General features: G+C 38.2%; 1 protein-coding gene across 4 annotated transcripts in view; it reads left to right on the top strand.

Annotated features, from left to right (window-relative positions):
* Positions 1 to 16806, top strand: part of thoc2 (THO complex 2) — a 149222-nt gene that overhangs the window by 60767 nt on the left and 71649 nt on the right. For all 4 annotated transcript variants that reach the window (XR_015758635.1, XM_043704869.2, XM_043704870.2 and 1 more), the window contains 4 exons: positions 6727 to 6768; positions 9037 to 9167; positions 9258 to 9359; positions 12580 to 12664. Coding sequence is in view for 3 of the 4 variants with exons in the window: in XM_043704869.2 (XP_043560804.2) it covers positions 6727 to 6768; positions 9037 to 9167; positions 9258 to 9359; positions 12580 to 12664 (360 nt within the window). In the remaining variant the exon portion in view is untranslated. The remainder of the gene's footprint in view (positions 1 to 6726; positions 6769 to 9036; positions 9168 to 9257; positions 9360 to 12579; positions 12665 to 16806) is intronic.

The following is a 16806-nucleotide window of genomic DNA, read 5'->3' as shown; positions in this document are numbered from 1 at the left end:
TACACCATGACATAGCACCTGCACATCTGAAGACCTCTTGCACATTGAGGATTTCTGCACCTACCACCCTTTCAGGCAGTGAGTTCCAGATTCCCACCACCACTTTGTGAAAAAGATTTTCCTCCTATTCCATCTGAACCTCTTGTCCTTTAACTTAAATCTATAAGCCCTGGTCTTTTTTCCCTTTGGTGAAAGGATCAGTTTTTTGCTTCCTTCCCTTTCATTACCTCCATAAATTTATGTCTCAATTATGTTCCCCCCTCAGTCTCCTCTACTTCAAGGAAAATGCCCCACGTTTCTCCAATCTCTCTTCATACTTAAAATTCTCGGGCCCAGGCAATGTCCTGGTAAATCTCCTCTGCAATGTCTTCAGTGCAATCATATCCCTTCTACAATATGGATTCGGGAACTCCACACGACACTCTAATTGTGGCCTAACCGACATTTTATACATTTCTAGCATAACCTCCCCCTTTTCCTCAACTCTGTGTCTCAGCTAAAAAAGGCAAGTATCCCTTATGCCTTCGTAACCATTTTATTTATCTGTCCTGCTAGCCAGTAGAAATGTACAGCAGTATACCCCTGACCCTTGCTGTCCCCTGGGTCCTACCATTCATAATGGATTCTCTTGCCGCCTTTGTCCTGTTCAAGTGTGTACTAACACTTAACAGGATTGAATTCCTTTTGCCACTGATTAGCCCATCTGGCTAGCCCATACTATCCTTCTATAATCTAAAGCTAACCTCCTCATTGTTTACCACGTCCCCAATTATTTTCCCCAATAATTATCCAACATTATTTCATGCTGGATAATGATTCCATATATCTGATGCCCCTCCCAACAAGAGGTCAAATTTGTGGGCTTGGTTACTGCTGTCTCAGGAACTGAGTTATCACCGTAGAGAATACTATTAGTATGTATTGTTAGTGGAAGGAGTGAATGTTGAAGGTGTTGGATGGGGTGCTAATCAAGCACCTGGATTTTGTTTTAGCTCCTCGAGTATCATGTTACACCATGAGTGATTAGCATCTGAAATGCACTGCCTAAGTATGTGGTTGCAGATGATTTTATCATTGCTTTCTAGAGGAAATTAGTTAATTTCCTGAGGACAGAAGGTTTGCAGAGCAGGGGAGTTTGGCAAGCTAAATGGCTCTTGCAGGAGCTAATACATGCAAGAGACAGAATTACCCCTCTATGCTCTTCGAAAAAGCAAGATTGGGTCTATTAATGACCGAGATGATGACAAAAATATGTACAAATTTTCACATTCTAAACTGAATAAAGCTAAAAATAAATGTGTCATTCAAGAACTCTTAATCTAACTTCAGTATAAAACTTTGGGAGTATGGGCAGTTTATGTCAAATACTTAGAAATCAAATTGAGGGTGAAGCCAAAAGCGTGTGGAATGCAAACTAGCAATGGAAGATCATAGAGACTGTTGCAGTACGTTCGTAATGACATAGCAATTACTTTGAGTGTGAAATGTGAAGTCTAGCTTTTGGAGAGGTAGTGAACATTATGGCTACTTTCGGTTTACTCGAATTAACTTCTTCCTTAGTGATTTTATACCAACTCAATCTATAAGCCATGACACACACACACCGAGAGGTTCTATTTCCGTGCAGCTTTTCAAATGTGAGTACTTAATAGGGCAAGGCTGAATCAATATTAAACATTAAACAAGAGTAAACTATTAGAATTGACAATAAATACAAGAGTAATTGCTGTAATTACTTTGGTCATGCCACTATCTTTAGGTCAATTCAGCAGTACCTTGTTAAAATGTGAAATCGAGGAAAACAGATTACAGTTTTGACAGATTGCAGAATATACAATGTAGTTTATTTGTAGAATAGCCACTTAGATTGAACTGAGGGAATCAGACATTTTATTGTTGCATGATCAGTAATGAACAAAGGAGAGGCATTCTGAGTTTCTGTCAACATGCATGGAGACAGACGAACAACAGCAGAGGATTTTCACTTTGGAGTCTAATTGTTTTTGGAAAAAATATTTAGCTGGTGTACTCATTCTTTGCAGTTTGTGGTATAGTTTCATTATGTTGTAGTGGATTTTGCAACTCTGTATGTGTCGCTCCAAGTCCCCCTTGTTTGGCCTTAAATAAACCAACTCCTCAGGCACTGTCACCTGTGAAGCTATCTCACAGATTACATCAGAAAAGTATACCTAAAGCTGACTTTGGCTACTTGCTGTCATTAGTGCAGGTTGAGTGTTTTCACTAAAATTTAAGCCTACTCTTAAATGTTAAACTCCCCAGGGGAGTTCAGAACTTGAGGGCATAGGTTTAGGATGAGATGGGAAAGATATAAAAGAGACCAAAGGGGCAACTTTTTCATGCAGAGGTGGTATGTGAATGGAATGAGCTGCCAGAGGAGGTGTGGAGGCTAGTACAATTGCAACATTTAAGAGGCATTTGGATGGGTATATGAATAGGAAGGGTTTGGAGGGATGTGGGCCGGATGCTGGCATGTGGGACTAGATTGCATAGGGCTATCTGGTCAGCATGGACAAGTTGGACTGAAGGGTCTGTTTCCGTGCTGTACATCTTTATGACTCTATGACTATATCTGATGAATAATTTGTTGTCCTGAATCATATTTATGGAATGAAAGTTGCTGGTGTTCTAATATTCTTAATTATCAGTGCAGTAATTGAACCTGTTTGTAGCAAAACGTGCTGCTGATACTTTTGTTCTGAATGCATTGGTAATGTTTTAGTTTATGATCATCATGTTCAGAAAAAGTAAGAAGTCACACGACACCAGGTTATAGTCTCAACAGGTTTACTTGAAATCACAAGCTTTCGGAGTGCTGCTCCTTCGTCCTGTTCAGAGATGTTATTACACATCCCTTGAGCAAATGAGACTTGAACCTGGTCCTTGTGGCTCACAGATAGAGACACTACTATTGCGCCACAAGAGAATGCTTTGAATACTTGAGGGTCATTTTTCAGAATTTTAGGAGATGGGAAGGAAACTAAAAAGCACAATCTTGAGAGCAGTAACCTTGGGATTATTCCCAGTGTCATAGTAAAGTGAATGTAAGATTAGGAAGTTTGATCAATTGAACACGTGACTTGAATGTTACATTTGAATTTGGAAAGCAGGAGCGAAAGTCGACCATCCTGCCCATTCATGGCTGATTAGTTTATAGCTGATCTTTGTCAGTTCGAATTCCGCAATCCCGTACATTTCTGACAAACTTTGTTTCTTATGAGGCAGGGGAGTCATAGAGTCATATAGCATGGGAGCAAATCTTTTGGTCCAAATTGTCCATGCCGACCAAGTTTCCCAAACCAAAATTAGTCCCACTTGCCTGTGTTTGGCCCATTCCTTCTAAACCTCTCCTATTCATGTATCTGTTCAAATGTCTTCTAAAGGTTGTAACTATATCTGCATCTACAATTCCTCTGGCAGTTCATTCCACGTTTGAACCACCCTCTGTGTGACAACATTGCTGCCCCCAGGTCCCTTTGAACCTCTCCTCTCACCTTAATACTATGGCCTGCAGTTTTGAACTCACCTACCCAAGGGAAAAGATCTTTGCCATTTACCTTTTCTATTCCCCTCAAGATTTTATAAACGCGCTTAAGATCACCCCTCAACCTCCTATGCTCCAGTGAAAAAAATCCACACCTATCCAGCTTCTTTTTATAACTCAAATCCTCCAGTCCTGGTAGCATTCTTTCCTGAACCCTGTCCAATTTAATAATATCCTTCCTATAGAAGGAGTCCAGAACTCTACACAGTACTGAAAAAAGTGTCCTGAACAATCACTACGTAACGACCATTGTTCAATGGTCTGAACAATGACGTTAAACATGCCAGTTGCCGCCTTCACCACCTTGACAATCTGTGATGCAACTTTCAAAGAATTATGTCCCTGAATACCTAGGTATTGATGCTCAGCAACACTACCTAGGACCCTACCATTAACTTTCTAAGTCCTGCCCTTGTTCGTCTTACCAAAATATAACACCTCGCATTTATCCAAATTGAACTCCATCTGCCATTCTTCAGCCCATTAGCCCAATTGATCAAGATCCCTGTGTAATCTTAGATAACCTCCTTCACCAGTCATATCACCAATTCTCTGTCTTAAAACTGTTCAGTGCTTCTACCACCACTCCAAAGCTGCACAGCCTTCTGAGAAAAAAACAAAATCATTCTTCCCTGTCCTATTAAGGGCAACTGCTGATTTTAAAGCCATGTCCCGAGACTCATGAAGGGACATTCTTTCTGTCTGCACCTTGTCAAAACCATTCTTGATCATATACCTGTGAGTTAAGCCATTGACTTTACTCTTCACAACTCGCCAAACTACCTAATCTGTCCTCAGACAGCTGACTTCTTCCAGGTATCATTCCAATATATCTCTTTTAAATTACCTTCATACACTAGTGACCTTCCTCCGATTAGGAGTGCAAAACGACATATTTATTAAAGATGTTGTCTCAGTAGTGGATGACTGAAGCATAACTGTTACTTTTAATTTCAATTCCTCTTGGAATAAAGGATAGCAACCCATTACCCTGGATAAGTGCACTTTCAACAGCACTCAAGAAACTTAACATTAAACAGAAGAAAGCAGTCTACTTGTTTGGCACACATTCTTGAAGAGCCACTCACTCCACCATTGATGCACAGTCGCAGCCATGCTTATGGTTTACAAGATACCCTCCATAAATTCATCCAAGGTCTTTAGACAGCACTTGCCAAACCCACAACCAATATCATCTGGAATGACAAGGTCAAGCAGAAACATAGGAGGACCACCACCTGCAAGTTCCACTCCAAGCTGCACACTGTTGTGGTTTGAAACTATATCATAATGCCTTTAGTGTCACTGCATTAAAATCTCAGAACTCCCTTCCCGATGACATCATTGGTGTATCTACACCAAATGGATTGCAGTAGATCAAGAAGGCAGCTTACCATCACCATCTCAAGGGCTGTAGGGAATGGAGAATAAAAATGCTCAAAACCCTGTGCACCATAGATTTCTACATTGATTCTGTTTAAGTAATACTCTGCTTTTCAATTCATCCATAGTGAACAGTTCATATTTTCCTACTTTATACTCCATCTGACAGCTTTTTAACCCAATCACTCAACTCACCTGTTTCTGCTTGCAATCCTTTGCCATCTTTGCTAGATTCTTTCCGAACTGTCTTTGTGCTTTTGCTCCTCACATGCTTTAATCCTTGAGGGCCCTGCCACCCTTTGAGAGAAGGCATCAGAAGCATTTGGATGGTTTCTGGGATCTGGACAAGCTAAACCATTTACATCTTAACAGGACTGAGACTGATACCTTCAGAGAGAAATTTAGTGGTGCTGAAAGTTTGAAACGAGCCTGGTGTTGGGATGGAAACCTCAGGAGGAGCTCAAATTTGATGGGAGTAATGTTGCTAACATGAAGCAGAAATAAGTGAATTAAGAAGAGAAGCAAAACAAAACAAAGGCTAGCATTAGCTAGGCTGAGAATGAGGAATAATGTTAAAAATACAAAGTTAAGAGCACTCTGCTTGAATTCACACAGTATTTTCAAGGAGGTGAAAGGTTTCAAGGCACATATTGAGCAAATGGATATAATTTAACTACTGTGACAGAAACACAGCTGTTTATGACCAAGAGTGGGAACTGAATATTCAGGAATATTGACATTTTGGAAGAATACGCCAAAAGGACAAGGAGATGATGTTATAATGATAATAAGGGGTGGGATCAGTGGATTAGTAAGGAAGGATCTCAGAACGGAAGAACAAAATGTGGAATCTGTATGGGTGTAGACGAGAAAAAACAAGAGGCAGCAAATACCAGTAGGAGTTGTTTATAGGCCACCAATATTGTGGATCACAGTATTAATCAGGAGATTAGGGAAGCATGTAGAATCGATGATATGATGATCATGGGATCTTCAACATGTATGTAAATTGATAAACATAACGAGCATAGTGCTGTGAATGAGGAGTTTCTGAAATGTTAGGAATGGATTTTCTACAGCAGTATTTTTCAGTTACCAATTACAGCATAGGCTACTTTAGATCTCGACTTTTATAAATGAAGAAAAAACAGTAATTAAGTCTCTTTTGCCTCAACCTTCAGGGATGTGTGACCATTATATGATAGAATTTTTACAAAATTAAAAGTAAAGTAAAATGTTGCCAGAATAAATCATAAATTTGAGCATTGGGAGGAAATTTGAACACCGCAAATGGGAATCAGCCACCATTTTCTTTTTACATACTAATAGAGCTTTTTCAGCGTGTTTTTACGTCTTTTGTTACTTAACATCATACTCTATTCTAATCTGTCTCCCTCAGCTTCTTGATTCGCATTTGCTGTGCTCAAAATTTCTCTGAATGCTCAAATTTATAATTTATTCTGGCAGGATCGTAGCACTTTTCTTTGAATTTTGTAAAATATTTAATTTGCTTTTGTTAGCCATGGTTAGGATGTTTTTGTTGTTTTTTTGTGCCTTGAAGGAATGTATAGTTGCTCTAAACAGTGAAATAATTAATTAAAAACTATCCGAAAGACTAGCTTGAATGTTTTATATTTGTTATTGTTATATCGTTATGTTGTAGTGCTTCTGATTAGATATGAAAAACCAACAATTGAAATGACAAAAGTGGTACAAACCTAGTCATTGTGTTAGCTCTTTGTTAAACAATGGAGTTAACACATTTTATCATTCATTTGTAGCATTCATCAGATGGCAGTAAACCGGATGACAAGGAAAAAATGGTAAGTTCTCATATTTCATTGAAGATCAGATTGTGCATATTTCTTGCTCCTACATTGTGTAGGAATGTTGTTAAATAATCCATTCAATATATTATATTAGGTTTCTGAGAAAAAAGTCTGACTAGAATGTCTTTTTTTTTAACTTGACCACTTAAATATCTTTTTGGGTAACCTATATCAAGCTTAGTTGGTCTGGCAAATATTGTTGTTATACGTCTTATATTAACAGTAAACAATAGCTAATTATGCGGTAAAAATTTGTAACTACTAAAAATACCAACAGTTGTATGATGTGGACTGCCAGGGACTACAACTTCTTTGCCTTTGCTTTGACTCCTTTTTGACCGTGAGAAATTAATGTTGGACAGCTGCGTTCAAAATTTTTAATGTCAAAGGAGATAACACCTATTTATCTAGTATCTTATTTGGCATCTGATTTTAAGTTCCAAAATTACTTTTGAAGGGCAGTCACTGTTGCAATGTTGTTAATAATGGTAGCAAAAATCCACAATCAGCAGTAGGATTTTTTGTTCATGATTTTGGCTTGGACATGGGGGTAAAGTTTCCATTCTTTTCGTTGAATACTGCCACACATGATACCATGATCATGGCTCCATCATTTTCCTGTTGAGTTTCTTGGTTCGGATTGGCTGAAACAAAAATAAATGCATGTTCGAAAAATAAGTTTAAGATTGTTTGAAACAGGTGACGTGGGAATTTTTGTAACTAGTTTATAGTATGATATCTAAGTTAAGTTTAGACTAAATTTACGGGCGGCACGGTGGCACAGTGGTTAGCACTGCTGCCTCACAGCGCCAGAGACCCGGGTTCAATTCCCGCCTCAGGCGACTGACTGTGTGGAGTTTGCACGTTCTCCCCGTGTCTGCGTGGGTTTCCTCCGGGTGCTCCGGTTTCCTCCCACAGTCCAAAGATGTGCAGGGTCAGGTGAATTGGCCATACTAAATTGCCCGTAGTGTTAGGTAAGGGGTAAATGTAGGGGTATGGGTGGGTTTCGCTTCGGCGGGTCGGTGTGGACTTGTTGGGCCGAAGGGCCTGTTTCCACACTGTAATCTAATCTAAAAAAAAAATCTAAATTACTAATGTTTTTGAATAAATTTTTCTGGTCTCCTTTTTTACTGCAAACTTGAATGTGTTTTAAATAAATTAGTTAATAATTTGACGTCCTTTTAAAGTAGCGTTTTACAAATATGTACAGTGATGTTGTGCTATGTCAACGTCAGATAACTGAGAATTCTAATCGTGTTGAAGTCATCAAATAGTCCCATTGACAGAATATCAAATCCAATTTAAAAATGCCTGTGATATACCAAACTCTGAATTAGCCAAAATTGTGCTATTGAATCGGTTGTCTTAGTAAACTACTTGCAATTGCTTGATCTGCAAAGTGGGCACTTTAAGAGGAAAAGGTCCTCTTGGACAGATTGTAATTTGAAAAGGTAGAAATATTCAGAGCATTTTCCAGTTATACTCTTGATCCTGTTCATAACTCATTTACTGTCTGTCACCATTTTGTTTTAAACTTGTCACCTTTTCAAAAATCAACCTCAGAGCATTTGTAATCCAAGACACTGATACACTAATTCCACGTTCATTTTCTCTTATGTCAGCTATGAGGTTGTGTGAGTGCCACCTCATGTTTTAATTCAAATTTTGCAAGAATTCTCATTTGACGTGTCAGCAATGTAATGTTTGCAGATCTTTAGTGTAGTTTCTTGGTTCAGCTTACTTCCGTTGTACTTCGGTATGTTTCAAAAATGTTAATGACAGTTTAATTGTACATTGGCACAGAATCTTGGAAATTGAACATAGAACATTTTGTATCTTATGTCAAAGAATCGAATTGAAGATTGAGCTTGAGTTTAATTTTAGTCCTAAGATTTATTTCTTTTGATTACATTCTTAGAATAAGCTGACCTCGAAATGAAGAAGGTCTTAAAGGCAAATGCTATTTTTATCATGTTGAATATTAAATTTATTGCGTGTCAGTACTACTTGGATATTTTGTTTGTAGTGATCTTTATAATAATTATGAATTGCTAGTTCACATCTCCCTCATTGAAAGAGTTAACTTTTAATTTAGGGAAATGTCTTATACCTGAAGACAGATTAAACATTGTCAAATTGTTAAATTTAGCTGATCCACTGTTAAATAGGCCACTTGATAATAATGGGCAGATTGCATGTGGGATTGATTTTAAATGAAATATTCTGAAACACTAACCAGATAATTGTTCTTTAACTCTGCAGGATTCACTTGTGAGTTGTTTCCTCAGTATTACAGATCAAGTGTTGCTGCCATCCCTTACATTAATGGACTCCAATGCATGTATGTCAGAAGAGCTTTGGGGAATGTTGAAAACATTCCCATACCAATATAGGTGAATGTCATGCAGAAGCATTTAAATATATTGATTTAGTCATGTGTAGTGACACTATGGCTGCTTAATGCTTAAATTTGTTACTTTAAGGTACCGTTTATATGGACAGTGGAAAAATGACACCTACAGTAGCCATCCTCTACTGGTCAAAGTCAAAGCTCAGACTATTGACAGGGCCAAGTATATTATGAAGTAAGTTCATGTAATTCCTATGCAAAGACATGTTATGGACAAGATTGACTATTCTAATCATATCTGTGTGAAAAATGTTAGCATTTATTTGTTAATATCAAATCATGTTTAATTTAACAGATTTTTGCACAGCCTTTCTTAGGAACAAATGATACCTTCTTCTTTCTTATATGCTAATTTACCAGATGACCGAGATCAGTCTGCTTTGCTTTATGACAAGATTAGTAAAACTCTGATTAAAATGTTTGGATTTTCCCTGACACATTCTAAGACTTATGAACAGCCTTCTTTCAAAATTTCTTTCTGACTTGAAAGACCAATTGTGTTCTGTTTGTGCAAGAATAATGTCTTGGCAGAACACTTAAAATGTTCAGTGGTAGCGAGTTTTGAGAAGATTTGGATCTCAGGTTCCGGATGTATCTTTGCTTGCTGAGCTGGAAGGTTCATTTTCAGAAGCTTCGTCACTATACTAGGTAACACCTTCAGTGAGCCTCCGGATGAAGCAATGCTAGTGTTTCCTGCTTTCTGTTTATATGTTTGGGTTTCCTTGAGTTGGTGATGTCATTTCCTGTGGTGATGCCATTTCCTGTTCTTTTTCTCAGGGGGTGGAAAATGGGATCCAAGTCACTGTGTTTGTTGATAGAGTTCCAGTTGGAATGCCATACATCTAGGAATTCTCGTGCATGTCTGTTTGGCTTGTCCTCGGATGGATGTGTTGTGCCAGTCGAAGTGATGTCCTTTCTTATCTGTATGTAAGGATACCAGCGAGAGTGGGTCATGTAGTTTTGTGGCTCGCTGATGTTCACGTATCCTGGTGGCCAGTTTTCTGCCTGTTTGTCTAACGTAGTGTTTGTTACAGTTCTTGCACAGTACTTTGAAAATGACATGAGTTTTTATTGTTTGTATAAGTTCATTAGCTGCTGTTGTAGTATGTTAGTGGGTTTGTGGGCTACCATGATGCCAAGGGTTCTGAGTAGTCTGGCAGTCATTTCTGGGATGTCTTTGGTGTAGGGAAGAGTGGCTAGGATTTCTGGAACACGTTTCGTCTGCGTGTTTGGGTTTGTTGCTGAGAAATTGGCAGACTGTATTCATTGGGTACTCATTCTTTTTGAATACACTGATTTTCCTCTGCTTTGCGTAGTTCCTCTGTGCTGCAGTGTGTGGTGGCTCGTTGAATGTTTTGATGCAGCTTCGTTTGTGAATGTTGGGATGATTGCTTCTGTAGTTCAATATTTGGTCCGTATGTGTTGTTTTCCTGTAGACACTGGTTTGCAGTTTCCCATTAGCTGTTCGCTCTACTGTGACGTCTAGGAATGTTCAGTGGTGTTTAAAGGCCAAGATGCAGAATGAGTAAAATTGGAGGAGTTTCCTGTTGTCCAAGAAAACCTGTCCTCTTCACTCAACACAGCTGAAACAGATTAAATTCCTGTTTGTGAAGCATGATAGTTTCTCTCTATAAGCGTACATAACTGTGAAAGCAATTTATTTGTCATTGTCTTTATCATAGCCCAATAATGTGCAAGGCTGTAATGACATGTAAATTCTTATTTCTGGTTCTACTTTAGTTTGTCAAAGTTTATGGATGAGTTGAAATACTGTTGTTTGTTTTGCAGTGGTTAGTAATAGATTTTGAGAAACAATCAACTGCAACAATAATGTTAATCATCTCGTGATAAAACTAGAGTGAAAGCTTTTTGAGATGTGTTGAGAAACATTATCTGAATTTAGTTAAATTATTTTGTTAAATTTCAAGCAACCACTTTTAAGCACTTAAAACTTCTTCCAAAATAGAAAGCAAAATAAAAAGAAAATGTTACTTACCTGAACTATTGCTGTAGTCTCACATTGTTTACTGAAGTAGAAATGAAGCTTCAGACATGGTGGCTTCATTTGGATTGTACACTGTTGATATTAAAAATTTTGACTTGCTGCACAGGAAATTAGAAGTACCGTTTAACCATGTTAATCTGTCAAGGTATAAAAAATTTACTGCCTTGCTGGATGTGAGATTTCTTCAGTACACTGACATTTTCTGATTAAGTTTACTATTTCCACACCCTAACTTCGTGCTCTATAACTAAAACTGAAGTTTAATGTTGCTTAACTTGATGTTTGAAATTAACTTTTGTGATATTATTAAGTACAATTTTCAAGAGTTATTGGAGACCTAAAATTATCATTAGAGTATAAGATGTCTTGGCAAGGCCAGTGAGATTTTTGAAGCAGTCTATTTTTCTATTCTTCTCGGCAGCCAATTTTACATAATTGGATTGCATCTCTGACAACACTGAATGCACAGGTTGCACTTTTATTATTAGAACTTGGTAGAATGTTATTCAGCCCTTTTTAAAGAATGAGCACATGGTCCTGCAGGGTATTATTACCTTTTTGATGGTACCCACTCTCACCTGCCATAAGAGCTGAAAACCTTTGTTTTGTCTTGAGGAGACTTGAGGCTATGTGGTGGTAAGGCAGTTGAAAGGGCAGATCAGAATGACAGAAAGTGCTGGTACTGAAGCACTTCTGCAATCTCATTGGCAAAATTGAGAATTTGGACTGTAGACAGTTTTAATGGTGGTTTCTAGATGTGCAAGAAAAATAAGTCAGTGGTTTTTGTACCCACTGGTCATTGTTTCTGGCTGAATATATTGAATAAGTGATGCAGTATAATGTTCTCGTTTTGGATTTGATAAGCGGTGTAGAGGAAATATTTCTTTGTACAAGATATTTTAGCTTTGTAAGATTTTATATTCTGAGAGTTTACAGAAAGAGAGAATAAGTCATTAGGCACAATCCATATAGAGAACTTTTATTGCAAAAATCTGATTTTAAGGATGCACCTTTTGATAGTGATGTGAAACATCCAGAATTGTTCTGCATGAACACAAAGTTAAGAATGGATTTATCATTCTATTTATGTGTTGATAAGTTCCAAGTTTAATTGCTTTCCTTGTTTTAGATAAATGCAACTTTGATAGTTAGTCTGGTAGATTGATAAATTTCCCATTCACTGCCACCAAAAAGCTGTGGTTTCTTTTGTAGTCTTTCTCACTTTGATTGAGCCAATAGCCAGTGGTTCAAGCCACTGTTTTCATAATGTGGAACCCTTCATTGAATAAAACATAGTGCTTAGTTGATGACTTTTAACATAAGTTCACAAGCTTTAAATCCAAAAAAAAGTACATTCCCTATTTCATGTTTTTGCTGTTTATTTTTTCAGGCGATTGACTAAGGAAAATGTAAAGCCTTCTGGAAGACAAATTGGAAAGCTGAGTCACAGTAATCCAACTATCTTGTTTGATTATGTATGTGTTCTTCTATAATCACTAATATACAAGAGAAATTTCAATTGTTAAGGTGAATGCCAAAATGTAATGACTGCTCTTGGGTCAGCAATGTGCATTTTAGCTAACTCTTAGGAGCATTCTGGAATTTAGATTTGAATGATGGCCAGATCCATCTGATGTAAGAAGTCCCAACCCTTCTGGTTGTCCTCAGTCAGTTTGGAAAGACTTGGTCCAATTCCTAATAGTTCCATGGTGGAAAGATCCTTGCCCTGTATTTATCTGGACTCAGAATTCAACACTGGCAGTGGCTTAACTTGCCATCAGAGAATTTACTCCTGCATTCAAAGCACCCACTGGTCATTGACACTGCAGTTAGCTTGATTTTTATATTTAAACTGAGCAAGTGTTGAAAAGCATATCTCAGGAATGTGGTGGAATATTCTCCACTTGCCTGAGAGGGATGACCTAGGTGTTAACCACAGACCAGAAACTGAGTGGGTTTAGCTGGAGACATACAATTACTCGTAAGAGCAGTTTGGAGGCTAATAATCGTGCACTAAACAACTCCCCTCCTGTGTCCCCAAAGTTGCTGTCATCAACAAAGCTCAAGTCATTAATGTAATGGAGTAATTTGGACTTGTCTGGGTGAGTCCTTCAAAAACACTGAAGAAACCTAACACCCTCCAAGGCAAAGCAGCCCACCATATCCACAAACATTCACTCCCAACACTCATTGGCAGAAGTATGTGCCATCTGTAAAAGGTACTGCAGATTTCCCCAATAATCCCTCGGTCTATACCTATGATCACTACTATTTAGAAGGCCAAAGGCAGAGGAGAACTGTATAAAACAATACCACAGAATCCATATTATAGGTGGAATGTGATTGCATTGGAGGGGATGGTCAGAAGATTCTAACAGAATGTTGCCTGAGGTGTTATGTTTTAGCCATGAAGAGTGATTGGATAGACTGGGGTTGTTTTCCTTGGAGAGGAGCATTCTGAGAGAAGCAACTTGATTGAGATTCCTGAAATTGAGGATGAGAGGCAGGAAGAAACTTTATTTTTCATTGGATGACGGGATCGGTGCTCAGGGTGCAGAGATTGAACATAAGGAGCAGGAGGTTTAGAGGGGATGTAAGGGTCGGTGGGGAAGAAACCTTATAACATTAAAGAGGTATTTGCATCTGTATTTGCAATGCTAAGGAATGCAAGGCTATGGACCAAGTACTGGAAAATGGAATTAGAGTAGTTATATTGTTGTTTTTGACTGGTGCAGATTCAATGGGCTGAAGGGCCTTTTTCTTTGCTATAGACCACTATAACCTTTCTTGGAAGCACCATCCTGAAAGTTCCCCCTCCAAGCCACTCACCATCTTGACTTGCAGTATAACTGGGTTACAATTCTGGAATTGCATCCCTAATGCCATTATGTGTCCACCAACATCCAAGACAGAGGAACCTGTATTATCCGAATGACACGGCAGAGTGTGTTTTGTTTGGATAATCGAATGCCAGATAACACCAGTTTAGTCAAGCATCGGGACCTTGTAATCTTGTGCGGATAATCTGAAATTCAGATAATCGAATGCCGGATAACTGAGGTTCCTGTCACTGTCATGAAGGCAACTCACCACCACCTTATCAAGGGCACTTGGGAGGAGTAGACAATAAATGCTGCCCAAAATGTGATGCCTCTCTTCCTTGAATGAAGAACCGAACAAGAATAAGATCGAGGAGGCATGCTCTGCCAATCGATAAACATGACTGATGTGATTGTAACCTGAAATGCTCAGTCCTGCCCACCTATGATGACCATGCTTAATAATCATGTGTCCATTTCTGCCAGAAGAATATTCATGAACTGTATTTCACTGCCTTTTCAGGAAGTGAGTTGCAAAGATTCATGACTGTCAGATACAAATTTGCTTCATTTCTGTTTGAGATAAACAGCACGTTATCTTTTGACAGTGACCCCTGGTTCATTCCTTTCCAGTAAGAAGAAACATCCCCACATCTACCTTGTCAAAACCCGTTCAGGATTTTGTGTTTCATTCAAGTTGCCTCTGACTCTTTTGTACTCCAGTGGATAGAAGTCTAGGCTGTCTAACCTTTCCTGAAAAAACATCACACCCTTCATACCCATTCTAAGGTTAGAGTAATAAACACCTTTTATGAACTGCTTCCAGTTTATTTACATTCTTCAATCACATGACTAATGCTATAAATAACAGTAAAATACTGCAGCAGCTGAAATCAGGGGAAAAAAAAACAGTTATGTTGGAATAACTCAGCAGGTCAGGCAGTATCTGCAGTGAGAGAGAAAGAAGGTGAATATTTTAACATGTGCAGAATATACACAGTTCTCCAAATGTGGTGTCATTCATGTCCTGTACAACTGATCCATAACTTCCTGACTGTTATATTCGATTCCCCCTGTAATAAGTGATCATGCGCTATTTCCTGCCTACTTGCTGAACCTGCGTAATAACTTTTCACAATTTGTGTTTGAGAACACGCTTTGAATGTCAGGGCTCTGCAATCTCAACTGTGAGATGATATTTCTCTTTTATTCTTCCTGCAAAAAATGGATAATTTCCCATTTTCCCATGGAATACTCCTTTTTCCAGATCTTTGCCTACTCTCAACTTAACTGTATCCTTTTGTAGCCTCCTTATTGTTCTCTTCAAAACTTAATTTCCTTGCTATCTTTGTAGCCTTTGGTATGTACCATGTTAGTATACATTCCGTTCATCCTTCATTTCCATTCGTATAAATTGTAAATATTTGAGGCTGCAGCGCTGATCCCAGTGACGCGCCATGTTATACCATACCAACTTGAAAGAAAAACATTGAAGCTGAGTCTCTGCTCCCTGTTAGCCAGCCAATCTCCATACCAACATACTATATCCTGCACTATAAATCTTTATCGATGTAGATCTGCTCGCTGAGCTGGAAAGTTCATTTCCAGACTTTTCATTACCCTACTAGATAACATCTTCAGTGGGCTCAGGTGAGGTAATGCTGAAATTCCTGCTTTCTATTTCTATGTTTGGGGTTCTTTGGGTTGGTGATGTCATTTCCTGTGGTGAAGTCACTTCCTGTTCCTTTTCTCAAGGGGTGGTAGATGGGGTCGAACTCGATGTATTTGTTGATAGAGGTGTGGCATCTTATTAAATGCTTTCTGGAAATCTAAATGGAGGTCATCACCAGTTTCTCTTTTTCCAAAGCACATGTAATAAAACTCCAACAGATTTGTTAAATATCCTTTTGCTTCCATAAAACTATGTTAATTCAGCCCAAGTACCTTGAAACTGTCTTAGACCCGGTTGTAGCTTCTTTAATCATAGTTTCCAATATTTTCCTAATGATAGATGTTAAGAAAACTGGCCTGTAGTTTTCAGTTTTCTACTTTCTTCCCTTTTTGGAAATGCAGACCTTCCCTGAATCGAGATTGGTTTGAATTTAGCAAAACTATCAACTATCTCAATGGCCACTTCTTTTAAGATCCTGTGTCCAATACATTTTTAATTCACTTTTTCATGTCTACTTTCCAAGGTTTGACTTGGAGTAGCACAGTTATCATTAAGTCAGAAGTTATGGGTTCAATTACCAATCCAGAGAATTGAGCACAGAACGTTTATGAACTGTTTGGAGTGCTCAGCAAGTTTTGGACTAGAAAAGGTACATTTTATTTTTGGTGATACATCAAACCCAAACCATCAACCTCCGTGTCCCAGTCTAAACGTTTTGGTGTAGTTGATCATGTCACAGCAGGGGATTACTCTCCAATATTTGTCGAACTGACAACACAAATCAAATACTTTTTGTTTGTTCTTATGTCGTTTTTGAGAATTTCCTCCATGCTATTTAGCTGCAACATTTGTCTACGTTATCGTATTGATCCCCTCCAAAAATACTGTTTTGTGTGAGACATGCTTTAAGATATTGAGGATGTTAAAGTCCTAAATGGAAGGATAATTTTTATTCCTGTGTTTGTGTTTGACGTTTGTATGCTTCCAAATTCATTTTCTTAATTCATCGCCTTTTACCCTCACATAAATTTAATTATAAGAGAACCATGGAAATGTTACTTGACAGAAAGAAACTATTCGGTTCGTTGTGTTTGCATGGGCTGAATAAACTCACAATCATTCTAAT

This window comes from Chiloscyllium plagiosum, unplaced genomic scaffold, assembly GCF_037043375.1.
Source record: "Chiloscyllium plagiosum isolate Xiang-an unplaced genomic scaffold, Cpla_swu_hap1 HiC_scaffold_11, whole genome shotgun sequence".
In the NCBI taxonomy this organism is placed as follows: Eukaryota; Metazoa; Chordata; class Chondrichthyes; order Orectolobiformes; family Hemiscylliidae; genus Chiloscyllium; species Chiloscyllium plagiosum.
Note: the sequence above shows the minus strand (reverse complement) of the source record. Positions and strands in the feature narration are given on the sequence as shown.